This window comes from Pollicipes pollicipes, unplaced genomic scaffold, assembly GCF_011947565.3.
Source record: "Pollicipes pollicipes isolate AB1234 unplaced genomic scaffold, Ppol_2.1 Scaffold_7261;HRSCAF=8764_pilon_pilon_pilon, whole genome shotgun sequence".
In the NCBI taxonomy this organism is placed as follows: domain Eukaryota; kingdom Metazoa; phylum Arthropoda; class Thecostraca; order Pollicipedomorpha; family Pollicipedidae; genus Pollicipes; species Pollicipes pollicipes.
The window spans coordinates 14,040,671-14,063,586 of record NW_023597054.1 but is presented as its reverse complement, the minus strand read 5'-3'; the positions used below and the strand labels follow the sequence as shown (position 1 = coordinate 14,063,586).

The window sequence follows — 22,916 nt, the reverse complement described above, 5'->3', positions numbered from 1 at the left end:
GCCTGGTCGTCCGTCTCTTCTGGGGTCCGAGGGTTCCTCGTGGTTCGCTCCCCGAGCGGTGAACGGGCACCACAAATGGGACAGATGATGCGCTGATGCGTCAGAAGTCTGAGCTGAAGCTGTGCTTTCCCTCGCCGTGCAGCGTCTGGTCGCGCTGCTTCAGTCGTGAAGATGTCTAGCCGCACCACTTCTCGGGGCTCAATGCCACGGCAACGTCCGGTAGGGGTCATTCCGATCAGGTACCGCTGGCAGGGCGACACGGGTACGCCCTGATTAAGTTCTGCGTCGGTCAAAGCTTTTAAAGTCTCGGACGCGCACTCTGCTGCCGTCTGCTGCACGCAGTTCACACGGGACATCCGTCGGCACCGTCCGGCTTACACCCCGGCCTAGACGGCGGCGCCGGCGAGACGCTGTGTGGGCGCCTCTTCGTCTGCGGCCGCGGTGCCGCCGTAGTCGAGGCGGCCGGCGGCCGAGCCGCCTGGGTCGTCCCCTGCATCATCCTAGTCCTCCCAAGGCTCGTCCGTGCGCAGCGGCCGGTACCGCTCCTTCATGGGCAGCGTCTTGGAGTCGCGCAATCGCTGCAGGACGCCGTCGCGCCGCCTGCTGGACGACAGGGCGAGGGGTTAGGGCGCTGGGGCTCCTGGCGATGCCTTGTGGGAAGTACGGCAGAGTTACGGGTCTGGGACAGTCCGACACGCCCTGAGGCGGTCCGTGCAGGTGGTATAGGTCGCCTTACATCAACCCCCTCAAAAACGTCGTTAGGCGTCGAAAAGCACGAAGGACCTAAGGTATATGGAGTTGATGTGAAAGCAGCCGCGCCCTCAGCTTATCATTCACCATTTGCAGACAGCCTGGCACACCTTCGGGAAAGAGCGTCCAGCATGCAAGGCCCAACACCAAAGAACCACGAGACAATCGCAGTCTAACAAGTGAGATTGGAAAAGCAAAAGGCACATGTAATCCGCTGTGTAACACACCATGCCGCCAGTAGGAATTGTCTTACCTTAGAAAGATGTGATTATGTTGCAGTTCGAAGCTCCAGCGCACCGCATCTCCCAAGACCAACCAGTGGCAAACAGATAACCAGCCAGCGTGCTACAGCCTCGATACCACCACCAGCGCCACCACCATTTCAAACAGCTCAAGCAACCCCAAGCCCCAAACCACCATAACCAGCAAAGCGGCCCTAAGCGCACATATCTTTATTCATCAGTCTACAGATTCATCGCTCAAACAGGCATAGTACGACCCGGCAAGCTCGCTTTCCAAATGCGGCACAGTGTCGCTCACCAGCTCGCGTATAAGTGGGACCGACACCAAAACAAGTGGCAGAAAAGACCCGGCGACCAGCGCAGCGAACTCGCCCAACTGATGGCGTCCCAGTGTGAAGAGGGCTGGCTCGCCTTATGCAACATCGGGCGAGAGATAGAGACCACTTCTTCAACGTCCGCAGCGTAGAGAAGCTGAGACACACGGCACGCGGTCAGCGCATAACACATGAAGGCGAGGGACTTATTGCAGCCAGACGCCACACCACTCGGCGGCTGGTTTGGTCAGCCTCGGATCTTATGGACGGGGTGGTGTACCAAGGAGTACCCTTGACCCGTGTCCACCATTGAGTAGAGAAACCTTCGGTTGTGTTGTCTAGTATCGAATGCAATCGTGTGGAAGACCAGTGCGATTTGCAACTGTGCTGCCAACGCTTGCACGGATAGCCTCCTTTTAGAGGTGAAGTCTGGTGACGATGACTGATCGTGTCTGCATTGCATAATGCCTTACTGTGCGAAACACGAAGCACGGCCCGCGCCAGTTCAAGCCTGAGTGGATGTGAAAACATACGCAAGAAAAGAATCATAGCGCATGGCTACGTGGCACTGTGGATATGTACGAAAGGGACCAGCCCGTGCAGCCTGCTCAAACATCAATGGAGACCTCCGCCCATCTCGCCTCCTAATGAGTTTCAGGACCCCCCCCCCCCCCGCCGCCTCCAACTGTTTCTTGGCACACAGCTGCTGTGACTTTCTGGCCTCAGGGGATGGGGGCTGATCAGTTCTCACAAACAACCATCCGTGAATGCATTGTACCCACTTAATTCGAGCTGCCTTTAGTGGCCATCCCAAGGTTTTGCAAGGCACGATGGGCTTCCTACAGAACAAGGAACCCATCCTTTGCATTAACCTTGCCACCTTATCGCTTAAAGTAGCTGAATTTGACACGACACAAAATGGTCAACAATCCAAGTAACTTAACTAAAGGTAGTAAGAAAGCTCTTATGTTTTAAGTTCCGAGTCGAGTTCGCACGTTTTATGATAGGATTATGCTAAAAAGCGTGACGTGCACCGTCACAGAGTGTAAAAGGCTCCGGAAACGCTGTCGGTACATACGCACTGGTTAGAGCATTTGCGAGGCATTTCACAAATCAGCGACCCGTAACGTGTCCCAAAAACCAATGCTCAGAAACTCTAGCAATGCCCTGGAAAAGGAGCCCCTGCATGGTCTTTGTCGACCCAACGCCTGTGCATTGCGGGTGCGTGGTCATTAAGACCATGGACGCAACTTCAAACCCCTGAAGGAACTATCTGGCGCGATTAAACAGCTCGTCGGGGCAGGGGGTACACGGGTCGCACATTCGGTACAGTGGGGTGACTACATCAACTTCGGCCGCAGCCGATACGCGTGGCGCAAACGCCGCGCGAAACGTCGAGATTCAACGCCGTTACAACCGTAAACCCGGCACCAGGCTGAGAGCGCGCCCTTCTCAGCCCCCTTGAGGGCACCTCACGCATCTGAAACGGAGAAAGGAACGCGGCAATGCGACATACGCAACACGCTCTCCTCTGATCGCACGCTACGGCCTTCCAGCCAAGAGCAGGAGTGTAAAATGACGCGCTCACGGACGGTAGATCATGCCACGCAGCTCTGCCAAGGTAGGTTGCATTCGTCCCTACCTGGGCTAACGCGGATCGTTTACGCCACGCGTTCCCCGCGTCACGGCTGCTCCAGCGAGTGGTTGTCGGTGCAGCCATCTATCGGATGCTCACCTCACCATAGGACGGCGGCCATCGCCGCCATGGCGGCAGCCGGCAGCAGCAGCGCCAGCACCCAGGTGGGCGGGGAGCGGGCGGCCGCCGACGGCGCGCGCAGCTGACTGCCGTACTCGTCCGCGAAGGCCATGGCCACGCCGTTCGTCCAGCCGAAGCCCAGCTGCACGTCGTATTCGCCGCCGCCGCCGGGCAGCCCCATCTGAGTGACGTCGTACTGCGCGCCGCGACAGGACGGGTCAGGTCAGGTCAGGTCGGGCGTCGAGGTCGGCGCGCGCTTAGTGGCCGAAGCTGACCGCCAGGGCGAGGGATTCCACTCAGTCAAGCAGTATGCAGTTATTTCCCTCGCATGCGTAAGTTTTCTGTCACTGAATCCCTCACCACACAGTGTGACAAGTTGTCAGGTAAACAATCGAGATTCAACAATTGCAAGCTTTGAAATTCAGTTTGGTTGGTGAGCACTGACAAAGTTTCGCTGATTACCGCTCTAAGGAGCTCAGCACGACAGGAGCAGCTTACTCACCAGCCCTGCGGCGCAACGTTACACACCGGCGATCGATACACGCTCACGACCAGACTTCACCTGCCCGGCTGCCTCCACACCTGCGCGAGACAGCGGGTGCTCTCGCCCGTGCCCAGCACGCGCCGCCCTGAGCACTGTCACCCCGGGCGTATCGCCTCACCTTCTCAAACATGGCGTGCGGTTTGGCCTCCATGTAGCTCAGGTAGTTGGTGCTGATCCACTTCTGCACCATCTCGAAGGCCAGCTGCTTGGCCTCGTCGTTGTCCATTTGGTTGAGGCTCTCCACCATGACGTGCTGCAGCGGCGGCCACGCGTTCGGGAAGTCCCACTGCTGACCAGAGTTCTCCAGCGAGGTGGGCACTCCGCTGCGTGGACGAGGTGGGCAGCGTCATGCGGACAGTTAGGCGTACGATGAGCTCGATGCATCCCACAAAAGAAACGCGTCAGCAGCAGAAAAGCTTTAAAGGTCACTAGTAGTGTAGCGACGATAATGTACACTAGTTCAGAATACGATCGTTAACGTATGGTGCCAATTAATTGGTCTCCAAAAAGAGAACAGTTCAAATGTCTGACGCCATACTAGGACGATTCCGTGATATGGAGTTCACCCGGCGAGGACCTGGCGAGGCACTGGTGTAGCACAACTTACTTTGGTTGCGCGATGAACCGTGTAATGGAGTTTGGCCGGGGAAGTCAGCCGTCACTCACCTCAAGAAGTTCGTCACGTTGACCCGATTCAGGTATTGGAGGAACTTGGCGTTCTGCTCAGACGTTGAGGCGTTCACCCAGACCGGGAAGATGTTGGACGGAAAGAACTTCTTGTTCAGTCGCTAAAACAAAGGGTGGACGTAAATAGTTGCCTTAAAATTTGAAACAAGTATATATATAGTGATCATATCGTGAGCAACAGCCACATCATATCCAACTGGCAAAGACGGAGAAGAAATGTGTCTGATTTCCCTAAATCACCATTCGCCACACCGTTTTCAAAAAGCGTCAACTCAGTCCATTTCACGCTTAAAATGCGTGCAGGGTTCCATACTCCCAGCCTAAGCAATCCGCACACTCTGTTTAGCGAATGACGCCTCGCCCCAACCGCATGGCGCCTGAAGATGGCCGTGCACCGCGCGTGCCCCTGACGGCCGCCCGCAGTGCTGACTCACCATGTTGGCGGTGTCGTAGTCGAACCACGAACCGGCGTCCTGGTCCCAGAGCACGTTCTGGATGTTGTTGCGCAGCGTCTCAGCCTGCTCGCGATACATGGCCGCCTTCGAGCCGTTGCCCAGCAGGTCGTAGAACTCGGACAGCAGCTTGGCGTTCAGGTACAGAAGCGAATTCAGGTCCACCGGCACGAAGGAGCGGGTCTTCAGGTCCTTCAGCGTACCTAAGGACGGGCATGCCGTTGCTGACCGGTCTCAAGAAGGTATGCGGTGGTTGGTCTACATCTCTTAATCTACTCTGTTGGGACCATGAAATATTGTCGACAAACGGGCATAAAACAAATGAATACTGTTACTGAATACTGCTTTCGCCCTGAATTTGGCAACGCGTTAGTTAAAAAGGTCAAGCAAACAAGCTCCAAACCGGTAGATTTTCAAATGTCACGCGTGAAGAGAACACAGCTGCAAGAACAGCAGGCTTAGTGAGCTCGGCAACAACGCCAGGATCCAGGATGATGACCACCTGCACAGCGCCCGTGACGTCACCAGGCTGGACGGCGAGATGGCGGGGCGGGAGCGGGGAAAGTCAGCGGACTCCGCGCCGGCAGTCTCGGCCGCCCGACCGGTGACTCCAGGCGTCCAGTGGCGGCCTGGCTCGGCCGGCGGTCAGCAGCTGCCGTCGGCGGAGGCGGCGCGGCAGGGAAGCGGGCTCTCACCTGGCGGGGGGGGGGGGGGGGGGCGGCGCCGTCCCTCACCTGGGCTCGGCTGGCCGGCGGCCGGTATGAACCAGCGCGTGGAGAAGTCCCAGCCCGACTCGGCGCCAGACTTGAGCTGAGTGTGCAGCGTCTGTCTGGCGCCATCGACGCTGAACGACCGCTCGGCCAGCTCGTAGTCCTCCCTGCGGCGCGAGCGAGGCCTGAGCGGCGGGACCGTTGGCCGACGACCAAGCCGGGAAGCGGAGGCGCTAGAGCTGCGGGGGAGGAGGACAGCGGGGCAGGAACGGGGGAGATCCATGAGGAATAGCTTCGAGGCAAGCATCAAGGCATCAAGGTGAACCTGGTGACGTCGCTTTGAGCGAAGGGGACTGAAGACGAACAATGAGGGATGGAAACTTATAGGTAGGATAGGTCTGTAGGTGGCCGGGTGAGACAGAGACAAGTAGCTTGCGGCTGAGGGACAGAGGCAAAAGCTTGGAAGCTGATCAAGCACTGGATGTGGGACAGCCTGAGGATGAAGGATAAGCGAATCGGTTGGAGCTGGGACGTAGTTAATGAAGTTGCCGTCTGGAGCCAAGTGTTATGGTTAGACGAGGCGATATCATGACCGGAGAGGAATCAAAAATAAAAAGGCTAGCACGTGGTAGCGGTCGTATACAAGAGGCGAAGCAGATTGTCTGCGCGACATACTGTCAGGCAGACGGCGCGCAATACGTCAGCGGTCGCAGCCTCCTAGCGGCGCAGCTGCAGACACAGCTGCTGTTTACCTCCTCCGCTCATCCACCGCGTCGAAAAGTCCCACCCGGATTCACAGCCAGCTGCCAACTCATCGTACAGCGCTCCCTTCTCCTTGTCACTCTTCAGGTGCTCGGCCATCTCAATGTCCTCTCTGAGTGACAGCGTGCAAAGCATCAAAAACGCCGCCCTCCGTGCTGGGACTGTGGTCCAGGCGCCCCGCTGAGACCAGCGTGTTAAAAGGTGTCGTCGCCGCGAGAAGTCCCAAGCCAGGAAAGGGCAGCCGACAAAGGCTACCAACAACTCGGGCCAAGGTGCGAGACACAGACACGGTGCGTGGGCGTCAGCCACATGCCTGATTAGGATTAAGCCCAATACATTACAACTCACTTTAATATTAAGGTTCGGTTCTCATCCATCCCAGCGGACGTTTACAAAAAAAAACAGTATATACAAGAGCACCCGTTAGAAGCGGACACAGTGCGCACCACACATGCCTCCCTCGTGAGTACCTGAACAAGCTCATGCAACAGAGGTGCTGACAGTGTAGCGGTTAACGCGTCTGCGTTAATCACCCCGCGTCTGGGAAACCAGAGGTACGGGGTTCGATTCCCTGCGGTGTCCGCCTTTCCTGCCAGGGTGAGGCAGGCGACACCAGACATCAGACCTCAGCAGCTGAGAGCGTCGCAAGGCCCCAGTGACGACGAGGCCCGTGCAGCAACAAAAAGGCAAAAGTCCCGTCACGGAAGTCTATCAATGTAGTACGCGCACAAATGTCTTCTTTCATACCTACCTCCCACCCGCAAACACCCGCAGCCGTTCGCGCAAAATCCGCGAGAATGCGCTGCATTGGCAGCGGGCTCTGGCAGAGCGCGGTGGCGGGGTGCGCGCGCCGGCGAGTGCCTACCTGTAGGACTCGGGTCGCGGCTCGTCCACCTCCCATCTGTAAACACTAGCGGCCGTTCGTGCAAAATCCCCGAGACGCGGGTTCTGGCAGAGCGCGGTGACGGGTGCGCGCCCCGGCGAGTACCCACCTGTAGGACTCGGGCCGCGGCTGGCCCACCTCCACGTTGTAGCGGTACATCCGGTAGGCGCGGCCATCCTTCTGCACGTTGACGGTGCGGTTGGCCTGCCAGAATTGGTACTCCCGTTCCAGCAGCTTAATGTTGGTCCTGCGGCCGACACGTGTCAGACAGTGATGGATGCCACTCGCCAGCTATTTCCGTTCACGGGCACGGGGCAATTTGTCTTTATGACGCAAGTTACCTGGAAATAGCTCTGCATTTGTTCTGATTCAAAGAATCCCCAATTTTGACGCGACGCCAGTGTGCTTAAAGCTCCTATTTGTTTCTGCGCGTCGGCGGCGGACTTGCCAGTCACTTGACTTCTCAACTTGCGCAGAGCCGCAACATCAGTGGTAAAGAAACGGAAGCATACAGTGGTAGGGGGGGGGGGAAAGGGGGCATATCAACAAGCTTCTACAACCTTCCCGTATTACTGCATGTTTTAAATTAACACAAACAAGGTGCACTCAACCCCACACCGCGCGCTGCGCCAGCACCAGCCGCTGGTCGGTTTCTGCGCGCACTTCGAGACAGCGCGACAGCAAGCGGAGAGTTTTCCGCCGCTGGATACTAGCGGATACCTGAGGAAGTCCATGTCGTTCGTGGCGTCCAGGTACAGCTTAACCATGGGAATGAGGAAGGGTGGCTGTGAGCGGCGCTCGAAGTAGACGCGTCCGCCGTTCGGCACGAAGCCGAACCGCTCCACCATCACCAGGAAGTTCTCGAGCATGCCGCGCACCGTGTGGTACATCTCGGAGAGCAGCAGACCCTTGATGACCCAGTACGAGTCCCTGTCGGCGCCGGCAGCCGCCGCCGTCAGCCACGCGGTGACGTCACAAAGGGGAAAGACGTGCGGCAGACCGAGCACAGCGTTACGCAAGGGATGTGAGACAGATGAGGGCGGACACGCCCAGTAAAGTGCCGCATGTGACGATCGCCGCAGCCGGTGCCGTATCTACCAGAGGATACCTCTCCCCGGGTCCCATGACTGCTACAGCACGCAAGTGCGTTACACTCGCGACACGGAGCACACTTCTGGCGATAAACGCACGGCGATGATAGCCATGACGGCGAACGCTGGAGGGTGGGCTGCCGAGAAGTCGCCCTGCCTCGCCGGTGACCCTCACCAGTAGTAGAACTCGCGGAACCGTCCGCCAGGCACGATGGTCGGGTTGGGCACGAAGATGAGCGAGAAGCGCTCCGGGTGGAGGTACACCTCGCCCGTCACCTCGCGGCCCAGCTCCTTCCAGAAGCCGTGTAGCTCCTGGATCCAGACACGCAGCTCGCGGTCCTCGATTCTGGACAGGAACTTGGGGCTGCGGCGCGGGAGGGACGACGGTGAGCGCGTGCCAAAGAGCACATTTGAGCCTCTAAAGGTTGGAAAGATTGGGCTCTCAAAACAAGGACAACATGACATCCAAGCTCGAAACGTGGGTCACGTGACCGGTGATGCTCCATGGTGGAGGCGGGCGAGCACGACCGACCAACTTAAATGCTGGCACAGGAACATGGGAAGGGGCGGAGGCTTTGCCTCACACTCTCATGTAAGTCGAACGTTGGCCCAATGGTGATGCATGGAAAGAATCGATTGTGACAAAGGACCGGACTCACTCGTTTTGGTGTCTTCTTACGCGATTCGCTTCTGAGCACAAAGCATCTCTCTGTCTTAGTGGAGAACACTTTATGCGCTGCACACTCGGTGCCCTGTATCCACGTCACTTAAACCGGCACAAAGGGCGCACCAACGGGACTCCAGCCCCCGACCTTCCATGCTGCAGTCAGCCAAGACAAACGGACTCACTTCTCCGTCCAGTCGGAAGGCCGCCACTCGACGAACTCGCTGCCCGGCTCGTTGAAGTTGTCCTCGAGGAAAGCGCGCACGTCCTCCTGGGTGGGCTGCTGCCCGGTGCGGCGCATCATGGACTGGAAATTGGCCTTGACCTCCTCCGGGTCGTGGCGCATGCTCATGTCCACGAAGTGCTTGGAGTCCTTGTGGAGTCGCGCCATCTGCACGGTGTGCAGCAGCGGACCTTCGCAAAAAATGTCACTGGAACATCGAGTCATTAGGTCAGCTGAGCTGATCACATGTGAATCACATGTGCAGTGGACGGACAGGCTTCGCATAGCCCAATCGGCGCTATTGCAAGAACTTCACGCTGCTCCAAAAGCGGGTGACGCGATGGTCACGATGATTTTCTCTGATGCCAGGTGTGCATCACACCACCCACACACGTGGCATGCTTCCCGGGCGGTGCCGTCTCATCCGAACGTGACGTCACAAACTCTGGATCGGTGCCATTTCTGGGTGATCCCGTGATCGGGCCGCATGACAGCATCACGAGAGGAGGTCTCGAAGTTCGCACCACGCTATCAATCGCTGTCACGGAGAAAGGCAGCATCTCCGGCTGCTCCGCGCAGAGCATCGCAGCTTAAAGATCAGCACACCTCACTATCAATGCACGTGCGTTGTTAGCTGCTCGCTTCGTCTGTGAAGATGTCAGAAAAGTCGTCCGTCTGGAAACGAGATATGACCCCGAACGCCGGGCGCGCCGGCCCGTACCGCTGCCGGGAGGCTGACAGAGGCTCCTCGCCGGGCGTGACCTCGAGCGCGGGCGCGTCGGTCCGTACCGCTGCCGGGAGGCTGACAGTGGCTCCACGCCGGGTATGACCTCGAGCGAGGGCGCGTCGGTCCGTACCGCTGCCGGGAGGCTGACAGTGGCTCCACGCCGGATCCATCCTGCGCAGGCGACATGCGGACCGCGTGGCTGACTGTCGAGGAGGCAGCGGCGGCGGCGGCGGCGGCGGCGCGGGGCACGTATCGACCGGACTCCTGTCCGGCTGGCTGGCTGGCCGGGTCACCAGGGCGCTCATCGACCGCAGGCGCGCCCCTTCGGGCCCCTGGCACGCGCCACGCCCTCGGGCGGCATCGCAGCCGAGCCGCACCGCCGCGGGTGCCACGCGCTCTGAAGTTGGGTGGCGCAGGCGTGCCCTCCGGCCAGAAATACGCCGTCAGGCCGGCCGGTCAGCTGCGCGACCCCGTGGGGCAGACTTGGCAGCCGACTGAGCCAGGGCTGCCGGCGCACGCGTCGTCTGGCCGTGCAACGTCACCATGGCAACTGTCGGCGCCGGCGCGCTCAAACGCTGCACGTTCGCAGTCAGCTGTCTTGACGTAGGTACGTGGCCACAGTTTCCTCCAGGAGCTGAGACAAACGTCAAATTTTACCTCCTAGCCGCTGCAAATTTAGACCGACTTCCCGCAAAATAGTCCAGTATCTTGTGAAATCGTCTCGGCCGGGGGGAGAGGGCGTGACCCAAGTGCCCTCTCCTCCTAGCCATGCCTCTGGTGTGACCTTCGCGGGGGTCAGAGCGAGGGGACTCAAGCTAATTGGAGGGGCCTTCTGACGGGCTGTTGGTGCTCTTCTGTACCAGCTTTACGAAGATGAACGGCCTGTCGCAAACAAAGCGGCCGACGGCCAAACTCAGGATCGTCAAATCTTTGCGGCCTTGTTAAAGTGACTTGAGGCTGCAAGTTTCCACGGAGTCTCAGTTCAAGTGCTTCACAAAATACGCTGCGCACTGTTAAAGCACAGCAGCCAAGATAAAACAAAACTTAAAAATAGCAGCAGGTTTGATTATGACTTTAAGTGGGGCAGAGCATGTGAGATGCATACTTACGACCGAATAAACAAAAATCGCTTCAGGAATTTGCCGATCGCCAAGGAATGTGCAAAGGCAGACCGGATCCTTGCTAACTTTGTGGCGCAAAGAAGGAGCCGGCATGGAACCGAAATTACCGTCTGGGGGGCCGAATGTCAGCTTGTGATAGAATCCTGCGAAAACGCGCACGATAATACGGGTAAGAAACGACTGGATAAGCGTCGGTAGGTGCCCAGGGCCAATGTAAGGCCGCTCAGGTTGAGAGACCGAAAATAGTTTTTGTTATTTTTTTTCCAAACGACACCATAGGACCGATGCAGATTATCAAAGCTGGGGTGGGGTGAAGGAGGGGGGAGCTCATTCCCTTGGCCCCAAAGTTCCCGCACCCGTATCCACCACTCGGGCGTGAAGGCCTGTCGGCACTGGGGAACACCATCACGGGACGGGACTTGAGTAGTGACTCAGAAAATATAAAAACCTTAATATTTTGATGATTCAAACAGGAACACTACATCTAACTGCCACGGTCGGCCTCCTTTAGAGTAAAGGATGACGTTAAGATGTCGGTATAAATTCGACCCGCATACCACATCGTACTAAATACCTTTATTCATACCAAGGTATTTCCGTAATATGGTAGCACTAGGTCTGCGATGCTAGCGCCACTTATTTCATTTGGCAGCATCTGCGCTGCTGGCGTCGCTGGGGCGCTGTGATTCGCCGCCCAGTGGTTTCCTGCCTGCGACGGCGAGAGCAGCAGCACTGCCGTTTCGTTGTCTCCGCCAGTAAGAGTACGCAGCCAAGGTAAGTTTCGTACTTAATTCGCCTTAACTACTATTTTTACCGCATTTTTCTTTCAATCTCGTGCTTGAATGATGCAGGGGGATAAGCAGCGGCAGCTTTGCGTTGCCCTGGCAATTCCATGTGGATGAGAATCGCTCTCAAGAGACCGAATTATCGCTGGCAGTTCAAACGCTAATCGTCTAATAAGACCGCAGTTTGTGATGTTCGTGACGTTTGTGAAAGTGGTAACAGTAGTTGTCACTTGGAAAATGATGACTTTTTATGTCTTATGCATTTGTTAGCATTTGAATCCACATGGGGATTCACATTTTCTTATGCACATTTTAACAGCCCCATATACATTTTTTGCCATAGGGCGGCTTTGTCAATCTGGACTATCAGCTTTCATGGTGTTCCATTTTGTCTGAAAAATTCTTCAGATTATGGGGAAGCTCATTGTAGAAATTTCTCACAACTAATGCACAGCTCCTGGTAATGTGCATCTTTTACAGTCTGATCCCTGTTGCCCTGTTTGCCTCATATTGGAGTTGCTGACTTATCCAAATTCATTATTTTTACAAATAGGATGAATTTCCTTATCATTTCAGCCTCCCAGTCCTTGGCCAAGACATTTCAATCTCTGGTACCTTTTACAGGGGCAGTTTTGCTGCAATGATGGCCATAGCTACTGGCATTGGAAGCATTGAGTGACATATTTAGCTATTGCCAATAAGAAAAGCCTCTTCAATAAAAAGTTAGATTTAAGGGTGGTATTAGCCTGGTATGCATATTTTTTCTGGGTTTCAAAACATGGTATATGCTGTTATTTGTCATAAGACATTTTTATTTTATTCATTTATCATTTCATTGTTCCTAAGTGAGCCATCCAAAGGCATCCATGCAGTGCTAGATTTGTACTTATTATCCAAGCAAATTTACTTCTAGAGCATGCCATGCAACTTGGCATATGGTACAAAACTAGTGTAGCCATGGACTGGTATGAAATGCTTTTGAACCCTAACTTGTCATTAGAAAATGTTTTTTAAAAACTTGATTATTAATGTGAACCATGAATATGTTTTGCTAGATGGAGATGTAATCAGCATATGTAATTATGATGACTTGCAATGTATTTGTCATCAACCTCTTATGAGCCCCAGTTAGTGGCCTGCCCATGTGTACTTGTTGAACATGTCTGAGCACACTTCTCTTAACTGTTTTATTTCTTTTAGATGGGTGGTGGTCCAATGAAGTACCCCTACACGATCTCTGCCAAGCTGGCCCAGTTCCCGTGGGGCATGTACTGGAAGAATGCCTGGGTGTTCCGGTATGGCGCATTCGCGTCTGCCCTCACCTTCCCCCTCTTCGTCATGATCCAGAACGCCGTGTATTCGCCCTCAAACGTGCAGAAGTGGGCAGAAATCCGGAAGAAGGAGTTGGAGCCAAGCCACCACTAGGTTGTGCGCGACAGAAACATCGTGGGAAGTGCGACGTGTGTCATCGTGTTATAGTGCGCGCTTTTATGGGTGGAATAAATTGATGAATGATGGAAGATGTTATGTGAAGGCCGGAGTCGTCGTTGAGAGGCGAGCGAGCTTACTCGGACATATTTGGTCGCGGTAATGCTATTGCTTGGATAACACGTCACCCGGGATGCGACCTGTTCTACAAGCGAATCGACATTTGAGTGTATTCACGACGTCGGGCCCTGTGCAGTCACTAGCCTTCGCTCTTGTCTTCTGGTGAGGCACTTTCTGTGATAGACTTTTGATGCTACCAGTTCTCCGCACGCTTGCCCGTTCGTGTCCCCACTCAAGTAAGGTGACAGCTGGCCTTGCTTCTTGTCCTCGTTTAACCCAAGGGCGTGTCCAAGCGCCCCGAGGGACAGGTCTGACGTGCTATTACACCCGGACGATTGGCCCAACGAGTTACATCAGCGGGTAGCGGAGTCTCAGCTGAATAGTCTGACGGGCGCTGAGTCTGAGCCAGGGGGAAGAACCGATGGCGCGGCTGGTGTCTCACTACGGTCACCGCACGCTGGTGCCGCCGGGAAGTGACAGTCCTTTATATCTCGCGCTGCCGTGTCACGCGCTGTCGACACTGACCTGTCACACGGAGGCGGTAGAATCTGTCCGTTGGAGACCGTTGTGGCCAGCACCAACGCGGCGTACTGCACCACACGGGGTGCCATCTGCAACGAGAAAACATCGTTACCCGAATCGCTCGCTCCGCGCCTGCCCATTACCGCCCTCTTCGGCCGATGAGCTGACGCGCGCGACATCGATTCGCGCTCCGCCCCATCGGTGGCGTCGCGCCGCCGGGCCGGGTGACCGGCGCCGGCCGACGCGGTTTGCACGGGGCCCGGGCCCCGGCGTTCAGACAGGCCCCGAGGCGGTGCCCGCCGGTATTGATCGGGACCGTGCGTCTCCGGGCGCCGTGCCGTCTCCTCTCGCGCGCAAACAGCGCTCCGCTGCGGCCGGTCCCCGGGGGAGCGGGCTGAGCACCACCCCGCGGCCGGCGGCCGGTGGCGGGTCAGGCCCGGCCGCCGCAGCCGCTGCCGACCCGGGGCAGCCTCCCAGGCGCCGCTGGGTCGGCCGGGCCTGGGAGGCGGTGACCACCAGGGATCTTCGGGCACAGGGATCACCAGGAGAGCCTGGGCAGCAAGCTCTGATGTCTTTTAGGCCTGACAGTCCACCAGTTCAGGGGACCGCCCAACAACAGTGACGTGTCAACTCCCACCTTCCCAATTTCCAGCCATCAGGCCTTCCCTCTCCTCGAGCCCCGGTGGCCGTCAGCCCCCCCCCCCCCCCCCCCCCCCCACATGAGCTCGGGCGATCGGCAGCCTCTGCTCCCCCAGGTGCCGGTGGTAGATCCGAGTTGGCGTGTCCCGGGCAGCGGCCGGGCTGCAGAGCTGCAGCGCGCCGGTCGGCTCGTAACAGGCGGGCCATTTTAGTGGCTGGCCGCGGCCGGTCCGCCGCCGTTGCACGTGCCACCGGCCGTCGATACGCCGGTGCCGCCGCCGGCGCCCGGTACGGCAGCGGTTCAACGGTTTACGGACCGACGCGGCTGCTCTTTGGATGTGGCCACCACGACAATGCAGCTCCCGACGGAGATGTGCGCTGTTGTTTTCTCAAAAGACGGACCATTCACCTCTCGCAATTTCGCCCCAGTCAACGCCCGTTCTCCGCTGGTTTCCGTTGTCGTGTTTACCTTAGCTGAGCAGTTTGTTGTTCGTGCGGCTTGTTATGACTGCAGAAGGAAAGAAAATAAATGGGATTATAGCTTATCCCAAGACCCATGCGTTTGAGCATTTTCGTAATTTTCGTCGTTTTACACCCATTCCTGTCCTGATCTCCGCCACAATGTTCCTCACGCAACATCAGCCTTCGTGTCCTCATCTGAAGAAAGCTAAAGGTTTGCTAGCCGCTGGAATTACCGCCATCTCGTAATCTAGGCCGCATCCTACGGGGAAAATGATGACGCATGTTCCGTGCTATATGCGTTTTAAATGACCGAAGCTAGTTTGCGTCATTTTCTGACTTTTACGTCTTAAAACCGGCATAAACTGGCAAAAAATTCAGAAAGCCACAATGTTTTTCTATCAGCTGCGTCTACAACGCAGTCGCAACGTCTTATGAAATGCCAGAAACGGCTCTCAGACACGACACCATAGTGAAATTTGTGGTGGATTTGCAGTACCTGTTACATAAATTAGCTCCTAAACACAAGAGCTATTGCCATCACCCATGTCGCGTATGATGTGTGAACGCCCCAAGGACCGGTTGCGGTGTACAGTGGCGTCCGCCAACTTCTGAGAAGTTTGTGGGCGCCACTGTACGGTCCTAGTGATGATTTGCTACGCAGTCTGAAACTCTGATGTGCCCTTTGGCTTTGAAGTCCAGACTGCAGAAACGTGTCATGTTTTGCCCAACTTGGTCCGTCTTGAGGTAGCGTGGCCGGGTCCCCGCCTCTCCTTGAATCGGTCCTTGAGTCAACATTTGATCGAATGGTCGGTAGAAGGTTTCCATTTGGTATTTTAAACACCTGCCAAGTGAAAAGTGCGGTTGTTTACCTGCCTGGGTGGTCGAGAGTGCGGTTGCAAACCTGCCTGGGCGCGCATCGGCGCCGGAATTTGCTTTATCAGAGGTGAAATTTGTCTTGAATGACCAACAATTGGGGCTTTTATTATGGCATACCGTCTGGCATTGTAACAGCATATGCAAAATCATGCTGGTTGCGTGAAATCGTCAACATTCACGGTAAATCGATTTCACCGCCTTAAGGCTGTCATGTCGCCTGTAATGAATGGATTACAAGTCAGCCGACATGTTTCTCAACATTCAATACTTGTCTCATTGATTGGCGCGCATGGCAGGATCCCATGCACCTGTTAAGCAATCTCTGATCGTGTGCAGGTTTTGTCGCCAGTTTTTATTTCTACCGCAGTATTCCAGGTGCATGTCACCATGCACACTAACGATGCTTGGCATGTAGTTCACATGATCATTCATACTGTTCCATCGGCCACCATTAGCCAAGCACGACTTGTCTTCCTGTGTGTTAATTGTCACCATCAGAAGTTTCTGACCGGCGGTTGTACTCAACAAAACCTGGCTGGTACAAACGGTTTTAGCTAGCTGCTGCCAACCCTGCTCCGGGAGAGGTTCAAATGGGATTCAATTTGGTTTGTTTGTAAATTTGCCACCGTGGATCTTTCCGTTAACAGATTATGTGAACCATTCTTAAAACTTTTTCTGGCTTCAGTCTGTCAACCACTGCGTAATTCTTTAAGAAAATCACCGCTGGCAGCCCCCATCATGAGGAAGAAAAAGCAATGGGCCGCTTCGCTGTCCCACTCACAGGCGGTGTAGTCTGGGGGGGGGGGGGGGGGGGCGAGAGCGTCTCGAGGTCCCGTGACGCAACCACAGACGGCACTCGAGCGTCGTCTGTGCAGAAGTGGCCCGGCCCGGCCCAGGACGGAGCGCACAGGGGGATGCCGAGGCCTTATTCAGGTTGCGTAACTCCACGTCACCGCATGACGGAGACATTGCGGATCAATCACCGGATTGGACGAGACAAGACCGCGCGGCGTGCGGGCCCCTACATCATCAGTCGGTAGGAAGTGTGACGGTGCAGTAAAGGGACTTGAACGCTTAGAAACGTTCCTTAACGGCAAATTTGCGCCTCAAGGCCAAAACAATGAACCACCCGTCCGCGCACTCGCCCAAGGGTCCATGGGCGGCTGGGTGGACCTGCTTGCACAGCAAGCCGGGACATGGAGGTCTGCGCATGCGCAGGACCGGTCGTTCTGCCCGACGATTGGGCGCCTGGGGACCAGCGTTGGTGGCCTGTCGCCCATCCCGCCCGTATCCAGCCGGGCGACTTTCGTTTGCACCGGTGCCGAAATGTCAGCAGCCAACCGCTGCAGCGCATCTCCATAAAACAACCAGCGGCATGCCCCACCGTCATCTTACGCTGTTTGGCTCCCGCACGTGCAAGGTCATCGGCATGTACAATGGCCCCGAAAAATTGTAGGCATCTTTACTCCGCCAAAAGAAATCCTCTTCACAGGCATTCCATAGCGTGTCAGACACGTAGCCCATTGCACGTTATCGTAAAACGTGGAATGAATTTGAGCTTTCGGGTGCCGGGAGAATCTTTGTGGATGCCGTGTGCTGGCGGCGCCATGACAATTTGACTCGGAGACATTGCTAGCGAGTGACGCATTGACCGGCGCTCGCAACAAGGGTGCAGAAAGACCACTTCAAGGGTGCTAAGACTTAACCTATCGCATTTAACAACCAGTCAGCAGACTGCTTCATTGTCTGCCAGCTTACGCCAGTGCCGTGGATGGCAATTCGCGTCTCGTGCCTGGCGAGCGCACGCGCGGCCATCTCTCGTGCCTGGCACGAGGCGTTCGATAGGACCCGGGCCGACGGCTTCCCGCCACCAATCGGACTGATGCGTTTTGTCCCTCTCACACGCTCTCGTGGGGATGCATTGGAAATTTGGAAGATCGGCCAGTAAAGGGCTGGAAGTCCCAGAGACGCAATTGCCCGCTCGCATCGCGCTGAGCGCTGCGCTACACGCGCATCGGCGCCCTGCCTGCAGTTCCCACATTCAGAGCACATCTGTTCTGAGAATCACGGCCGAAGGAGTAGGGAGCATGGGATTGGCAGCCACCATTCGACTGAGGAAACACTGTTAGCTTGCGCTGGACACAGCGATACACGGTAACGAATTCGATGCCGTTTTAAAAACGAACATTCTGACCCGGACTCAAAAGTCGCGCGTCGCCGTCCTCTGCGCGCGCCCTTAGAAGTCCAGTGTGCCACTCCTGAGGCTTTCACAAACGCAGCACTGCTGAATGATATTCAATGGGGCCTCAATCGTGATCAATTGCCTAACTTTCAAGAAAAGTGTCCCTGCACGTCGCGAATGCATTCCTCAAGCGGATTGTCACGAAGCGAGCGTATGTTAAAAGCGCGTTTCAGCTCATATCCCGACAAAACGTTCCGATGGACGAGGCAGCGTTACTCTGCCGGGCGATCGGCGGTAATTGACGGCCCGATGTGTACGGCACACACGGTCTCACACGCTGGCCATGTGTGTCTGGCATTGGGGCTTTACGAAGCACTCAGCTACTGAGGCTATATGGCGTCGCCTGCCTTTCACCCTGGCAGGAAGGGCGGGCACCGCGGGGAATCGAACCCCGTGTCTCTGGTTTCCCAGACGCGCGGTGCTTAACGCAGACGTGCGGTGGTTAACGCAGACATGCTAACCGCTGCACTACCGGTACCCCATACGCTGGCCATATTTCGTGCGTTTACTTTGAATATGTCTAAGTTGAATGTTGCCATTTGTTTATGCTAAATATGTTCTTTGGTGTTTCATGATAAGTACCTTAACATCAACATGCACCTGCATGCATCGTTACGTGCGCCCGGGTTTTCTTGACATCGGGGCGGATGTTGCCTGTGAGTGTCACGGGTGGATCTACATTACAATTCCTGAGTCCATACATGATTTTGCACACTTTTAGTATCTTGTGGGTCTGATGGTCATGCCCTACAATGCAAATCGAAGGAAACGCATGCACTGCGCCGCGGGAAGTAACTTTACTGCGAAAAGGTTTACCAATAACCTGGTCGTCGTTTCGTATGTTCCAGCATCCCTTTCCATCCGCTAACCATGCAACACACCCGTTAAGCCTTTTGACATCCTCCTCCTCAAGCTGGATGCACTGTACTGTCACACGGTCACCAGATGCAAAATGATGCTACGATATTGAGCCAGATTCCAATAACGTCTTGCATTTTCAGTTGACGTAGGGATCGTTCCTCCCATACGAAAAAGGGGTGTAATTTCGCGAAAAGAGTTGGGGAGGGCTAAGCAGTGAGAAACTATGCCACCTACCCCGAAAATACTCCAACAAACGGGTATACATTCCAGTGGATTTGGCCCGCTTTCTTCTCAAAGTTAGGGGCTGGAGCCCAAGTTGGGGGCTGACTCTCTCCTCAACTGAATTGAAAACCATACCACAAATACAAAGGCTGTGCGCACGTATTAATTTATATCATCTGATATCATGTCTCACGAAAAAGACATTTGTCCTCAATTTTGTTTTGTCCCATCATCAATCCACATAACGGGACACAAAGCGTATTCGCAACCAATCAAAATTATTCTACAGAACCCCCAGAATCCGTGATGTAAAGCCTTCAAGTGTCTACTGAGATGCGCAGCGGGGGAGGGGGGGAGGGGTAGCCTGAAGTGGGGGTCCTTAAACCTGACTAGGTTGCATGCCAATCTCCAGCTAAGCAGGCGGCGGACACAGCTTTGAAATCCGCTGACAAGCTGTTGCCCAGTGTCCTGGAATTGCCGACTTTGGGTGTAAAGCAACGCCCTATGAGGAGGAATTGTTCACTCCTTTTTCCCATATTTTATCTGAATTTTTCATTCCTGCCTGACATTGTCTAATCGCACATGCCATACCCCTCTTTCCCTTTCTGACCTTTTCCGATGTCATCCAAAACCGAGCTGACTTTAAACCGTCAAGCATAAACGAGGCTCCACAGAATCTGGACACCTATGGCTATGTTCTGCCTCACCTACATCTGAATCATGTCTATGTATGCACAGGGCAAGGGCACCAGGCACCTCCAAGCCCCAAAACCCCAGCGACCCCAGCCGCTTGCACGCATTAAGTTTGGTTTGTTTACGAAATCCTTCACAATCTGCAGCTGTGCACCAAATACAAGGTTTTCACCCATCCCCTATTTTTTTTTTTGTCTCACCACCACACCACGAAAGCAGAGCCTGGTGCAAACAGCAGCAAGACAAATTTAAATTCTAGGTTGGTTTACAAGGCGCCCCCAGAACCTAGGCAACTGTCTCTAAGCAAAAGGTCACAAGCCCATTTGAGGTCATTGACCTTGTTTGGCCCTTTGAAGGCCATGGTGACCAAAATGATACAAGACCGCCCTGAGTTTGCATTTGAATAAGCGACAGAGACTACGCTAGGCATTATGTTCCTAAAACAAAAAGCTCGACCCGGGTCATCTTAGGTCAATGGCCTGTTCTGACCTGCAAGAAGTCAATTGAAGATGTATAATGCGGCTCCTGCTGTCAATAAATTCGAAATGAGTACCAAAACTATCCCCCACAGCAAGCCCTAAAGTAATAAATCATGTTGGTTTTGACCTTCTTCTAACCTTCATACCTGACCTTAGGTCAACGTTATTTGCTCATTCAATATTTTTGGTGTCTAAGAAAGCATCTCAGGAATGTATGTCTTCGCCAAACACTCTGTTGCTGTATCAGATGGAATGATTTCCTAGAAATTGCCTTCGCTGAAACCAGGGCCTGACTTTGACCTGTCATAGGTCAGCGGCTTTACAAGGCATATCTAAAATTTGTATGTCAAACGATCCTCTTTGCAATTTTTTACATCAAGGCAAAGGTTGGCGCGGCTACGCCGCGCCGTTCAGAAACCATTCGGGGAAAAACCCTCGGGGGTCAATTTGCCCCCACCCCACCCGAGCGTATGTTAATGTATTCTGTTTCACTTTAATGGCCTAAAATGTTAAAAACGAAATAAATTGGTCAGGTTCCGATATTACGTCCATGCCAACTTGAAATAGATGTCTTTGTTTGCTGAAGCATCAGTCACGAGCTCAAAGTTCCACCTTTTGTGAACTGATTTTTTCACTCTCGCACGGTCTTTTTGCAATGGAGTTTTTCACTCCCACCCTAGTTCAAAAGCGATTCTAGCTCCCTGCTGTTGCCGCTTCGCCTTTGGCGCCAAGCAAAACTGTGGTATTTCTAATTATTGGGCCTGGGGGTTTGTGCTGAAATCGGGCCATGCTGAAATAATTGCTCATGACACGGAAGTTTCGCGTGTGGCCTGCACATTCGCGATCGCCTGCACACGACTGGCATCATGAGCGACCGAACGCGTACACGACGCTCACACGGCACCACCGGGGAGCGGACGAGAGGACGCCGAAAATGAGGGCGCTGGCGAGCAGCGCCGGCTCGGCAGACTTATCGGCGCTCTTGAACTACCACCTGATGAGCATTTTCACGGCAAATTAGCACAGGTCGGGTTAACATCCATACGTGGCCTTGGAACAGCTGTACTTTTGACTGAAGCCCAGTGGCATGCAGGATCAATGGCTACACGCAGCAGACCAGCCCTGCCTGGGATCTGATCCGTCCCCAGTCTGTGCCGTACCGCGCTTACCGGCGTCGTCATTGGAGAGCCGCTTCGAGAGCACCACGCAAGGCCGGACCCCTACCACGCGCAGCCAACAGGTCCACTGCCCGGCAGCACGCGACCGGCTCACCTGAACGTCGTGTGTGGGTACAGCCTCTGCCGACGGCGCCGGTACAGCCTCTGTCACCGGCGCACGGCGACGCACGTTCGGGACGGCAACGCTGGGCATGTCGACGGAACCGGCACGGATTTCAACAATCTGAATACTGGGGAGCACGCGCTGCACGCTGCTGATGCGCTGGCGCTGACGTCGTGGTTGCAACTGAGCCGGTCCTGCTGCGTCTGTCGGTCCGCTACTCGTATCGCACCGGAACGGCGGGAGGGGTGGGGGGGAGGGGACGGACGGCGACCCGTGACGTCTGGCCGAACCGCGCTCGGAAGGAAGTGGGCTCGGGCGGGCCTTTTGCAACGTGGACGCATGAAAGCCCGGCGTAAAAGCCAGAATGGCTGCCCATTGTTCGCGGAAGCTTGATTCAGCGGTGTTCCTTTCTCGGCTTTAAGCTTGATAAGGGAGCGCTGAAAAGCACGTCTGCTGTCGTCATGTTGCCTGGGTTTAAGGCTGCAGACGTGGCAGAACGTAGGCTTATATAATGTGGAACTAAGTCAGTGCACTTGGCCGTACGTCACACGTTGGCGTGCGCCTCACGTCTGCTTCCGCATACTGAAACTCGGCCGTCGGCTCCTTGGCCGGTAGTCGAGCGTCGCGGCTTATGAGTGATATCAAGTGTTGGTTCAGTGCCAGTAACCGAACCTCTCGGAACCCATGGATCAATGTCGAGCTTTCTTCCCACCAGCGGCGCTCTTTTCTAAAACGCAATGAAGCGGCAACACCTCCCAACGTTGACAGCCTGCTGTTTTTCAGCCTTCCGCGGTGGATGAATGTCCCGCTTTACGGAATATATAACGATGTTTATAAGGATGCATCATGTTCATGATATCTTTAGGGGCCGCGAGCCACTTGGTTGTGAATCTCCCCGCCTTGGATTGCACCAAGGCAGAGAGAGAGGGAGAGAGAGAGAGAGAGAGAGAGAGAGAGAGAGAGAGAGAGAGAGAGAGAGAGAGAGAGAGAGAGAGAGAGAGAGAGAGAGAGAGAGAGAGAGAGAGAGAGAGAGAGAGAGAGAGAGAGAGAGAGAGAGAGAGAGAGTTCCAATCGTCACTCCGTGAAGCGTCCCCCGCCTTTCAGGGTGGGGAGCGGCATTTCCAAAAAGGCGGGCGTTGCAGCGGACTGCTAGCAGCTCGTTGGCTTGGTGGCGTGTCTCGAAACTGGCGGCGCTGCCGTGCTGATGCAAGTGCCGCGATGATTGCAGGTGTTAGACCGAGACTCAAAGCGCTGTGCATAGCGTGCTTGCTGTCGATTTCGCCGTTGCCTTGGCGACCGGCCAATGCGCAGCCTAACTAGCTCCATCATTGAACAAGAAGACATAGGCCTTGATGTGGAAAGAACAGCTTCACAAATCCT

General features: G+C 55.3%; 1 protein-coding gene across 3 annotated transcripts; it reads right to left on the bottom strand.

Annotated features, from left to right (window-relative positions):
* Positions 1 to 1,187: 1,187 nt before the first annotated feature.
* On the bottom strand, positions 1,188 to 21,722 carry Treh (Trehalase). Of its 3 annotated transcripts, none has more exons than XM_037236101.1 (12): positions 21,528 to 21,722; positions 13,785 to 13,870; positions 9,041 to 9,286; positions 8,367 to 8,555; positions 7,821 to 8,030; positions 7,210 to 7,347; positions 6,208 to 6,329; positions 4,728 to 4,948; positions 4,273 to 4,394; positions 3,725 to 3,929; positions 3,042 to 3,258; positions 1,188 to 2,786 (listed from the first exon to the last, which is right to left on the bottom strand). In XM_037236101.1, the coding sequence occupies exons 1-11, from the start codon at positions 21,624 to 21,626 to the stop codon at positions 3,043 to 3,045; spliced, it is 1,854 nt and encodes a 617-aa protein (XP_037091996.1). In that variant the 5' UTR covers positions 21,627 to 21,722; the 3' UTR covers positions 1,188 to 2,786; position 3,042. The 3 variants fall into 3 exon arrangements, with proteins under 3 accessions (XP_037091996.1, XP_037091995.1, XP_037091997.1); XM_037236100.1 differs by lacking the exon at positions 6,208 to 6,329 and adding an exon at positions 5,480 to 5,622; XM_037236102.1 differs by lacking the exons at positions 6,208 to 6,329; positions 21,528 to 21,722 and adding exons at positions 5,480 to 5,622; positions 21,425 to 21,515.
* Between the last annotated feature and the right edge of the window lie 1,194 nt (positions 21,723 to 22,916).

Bases quoted from the DNA above. Each gene is read 5' to 3' on its own strand.
- Treh (XM_037236100.1), bottom strand. From the start codon at position 21,626: ATGCCCAGCGTTGCCGTCCCGAACGTGCGTCGCCGTGCGCCGGTGACA. The intron at 8,031-8,366 runs GTGAGGGTCACC...CGGCGCCGACAG, and splicing joins TTCCGCGAGTTCTACTACTG to GGACTCGTACTGGGTCATCA. The intron at 5,623-7,209 runs GTGGGTACTCGC...CTCGCGCCGCAG, and splicing joins CCGCGGCCCGAGTCCTACAG to GGAGGACTACGAGCTGGCCG.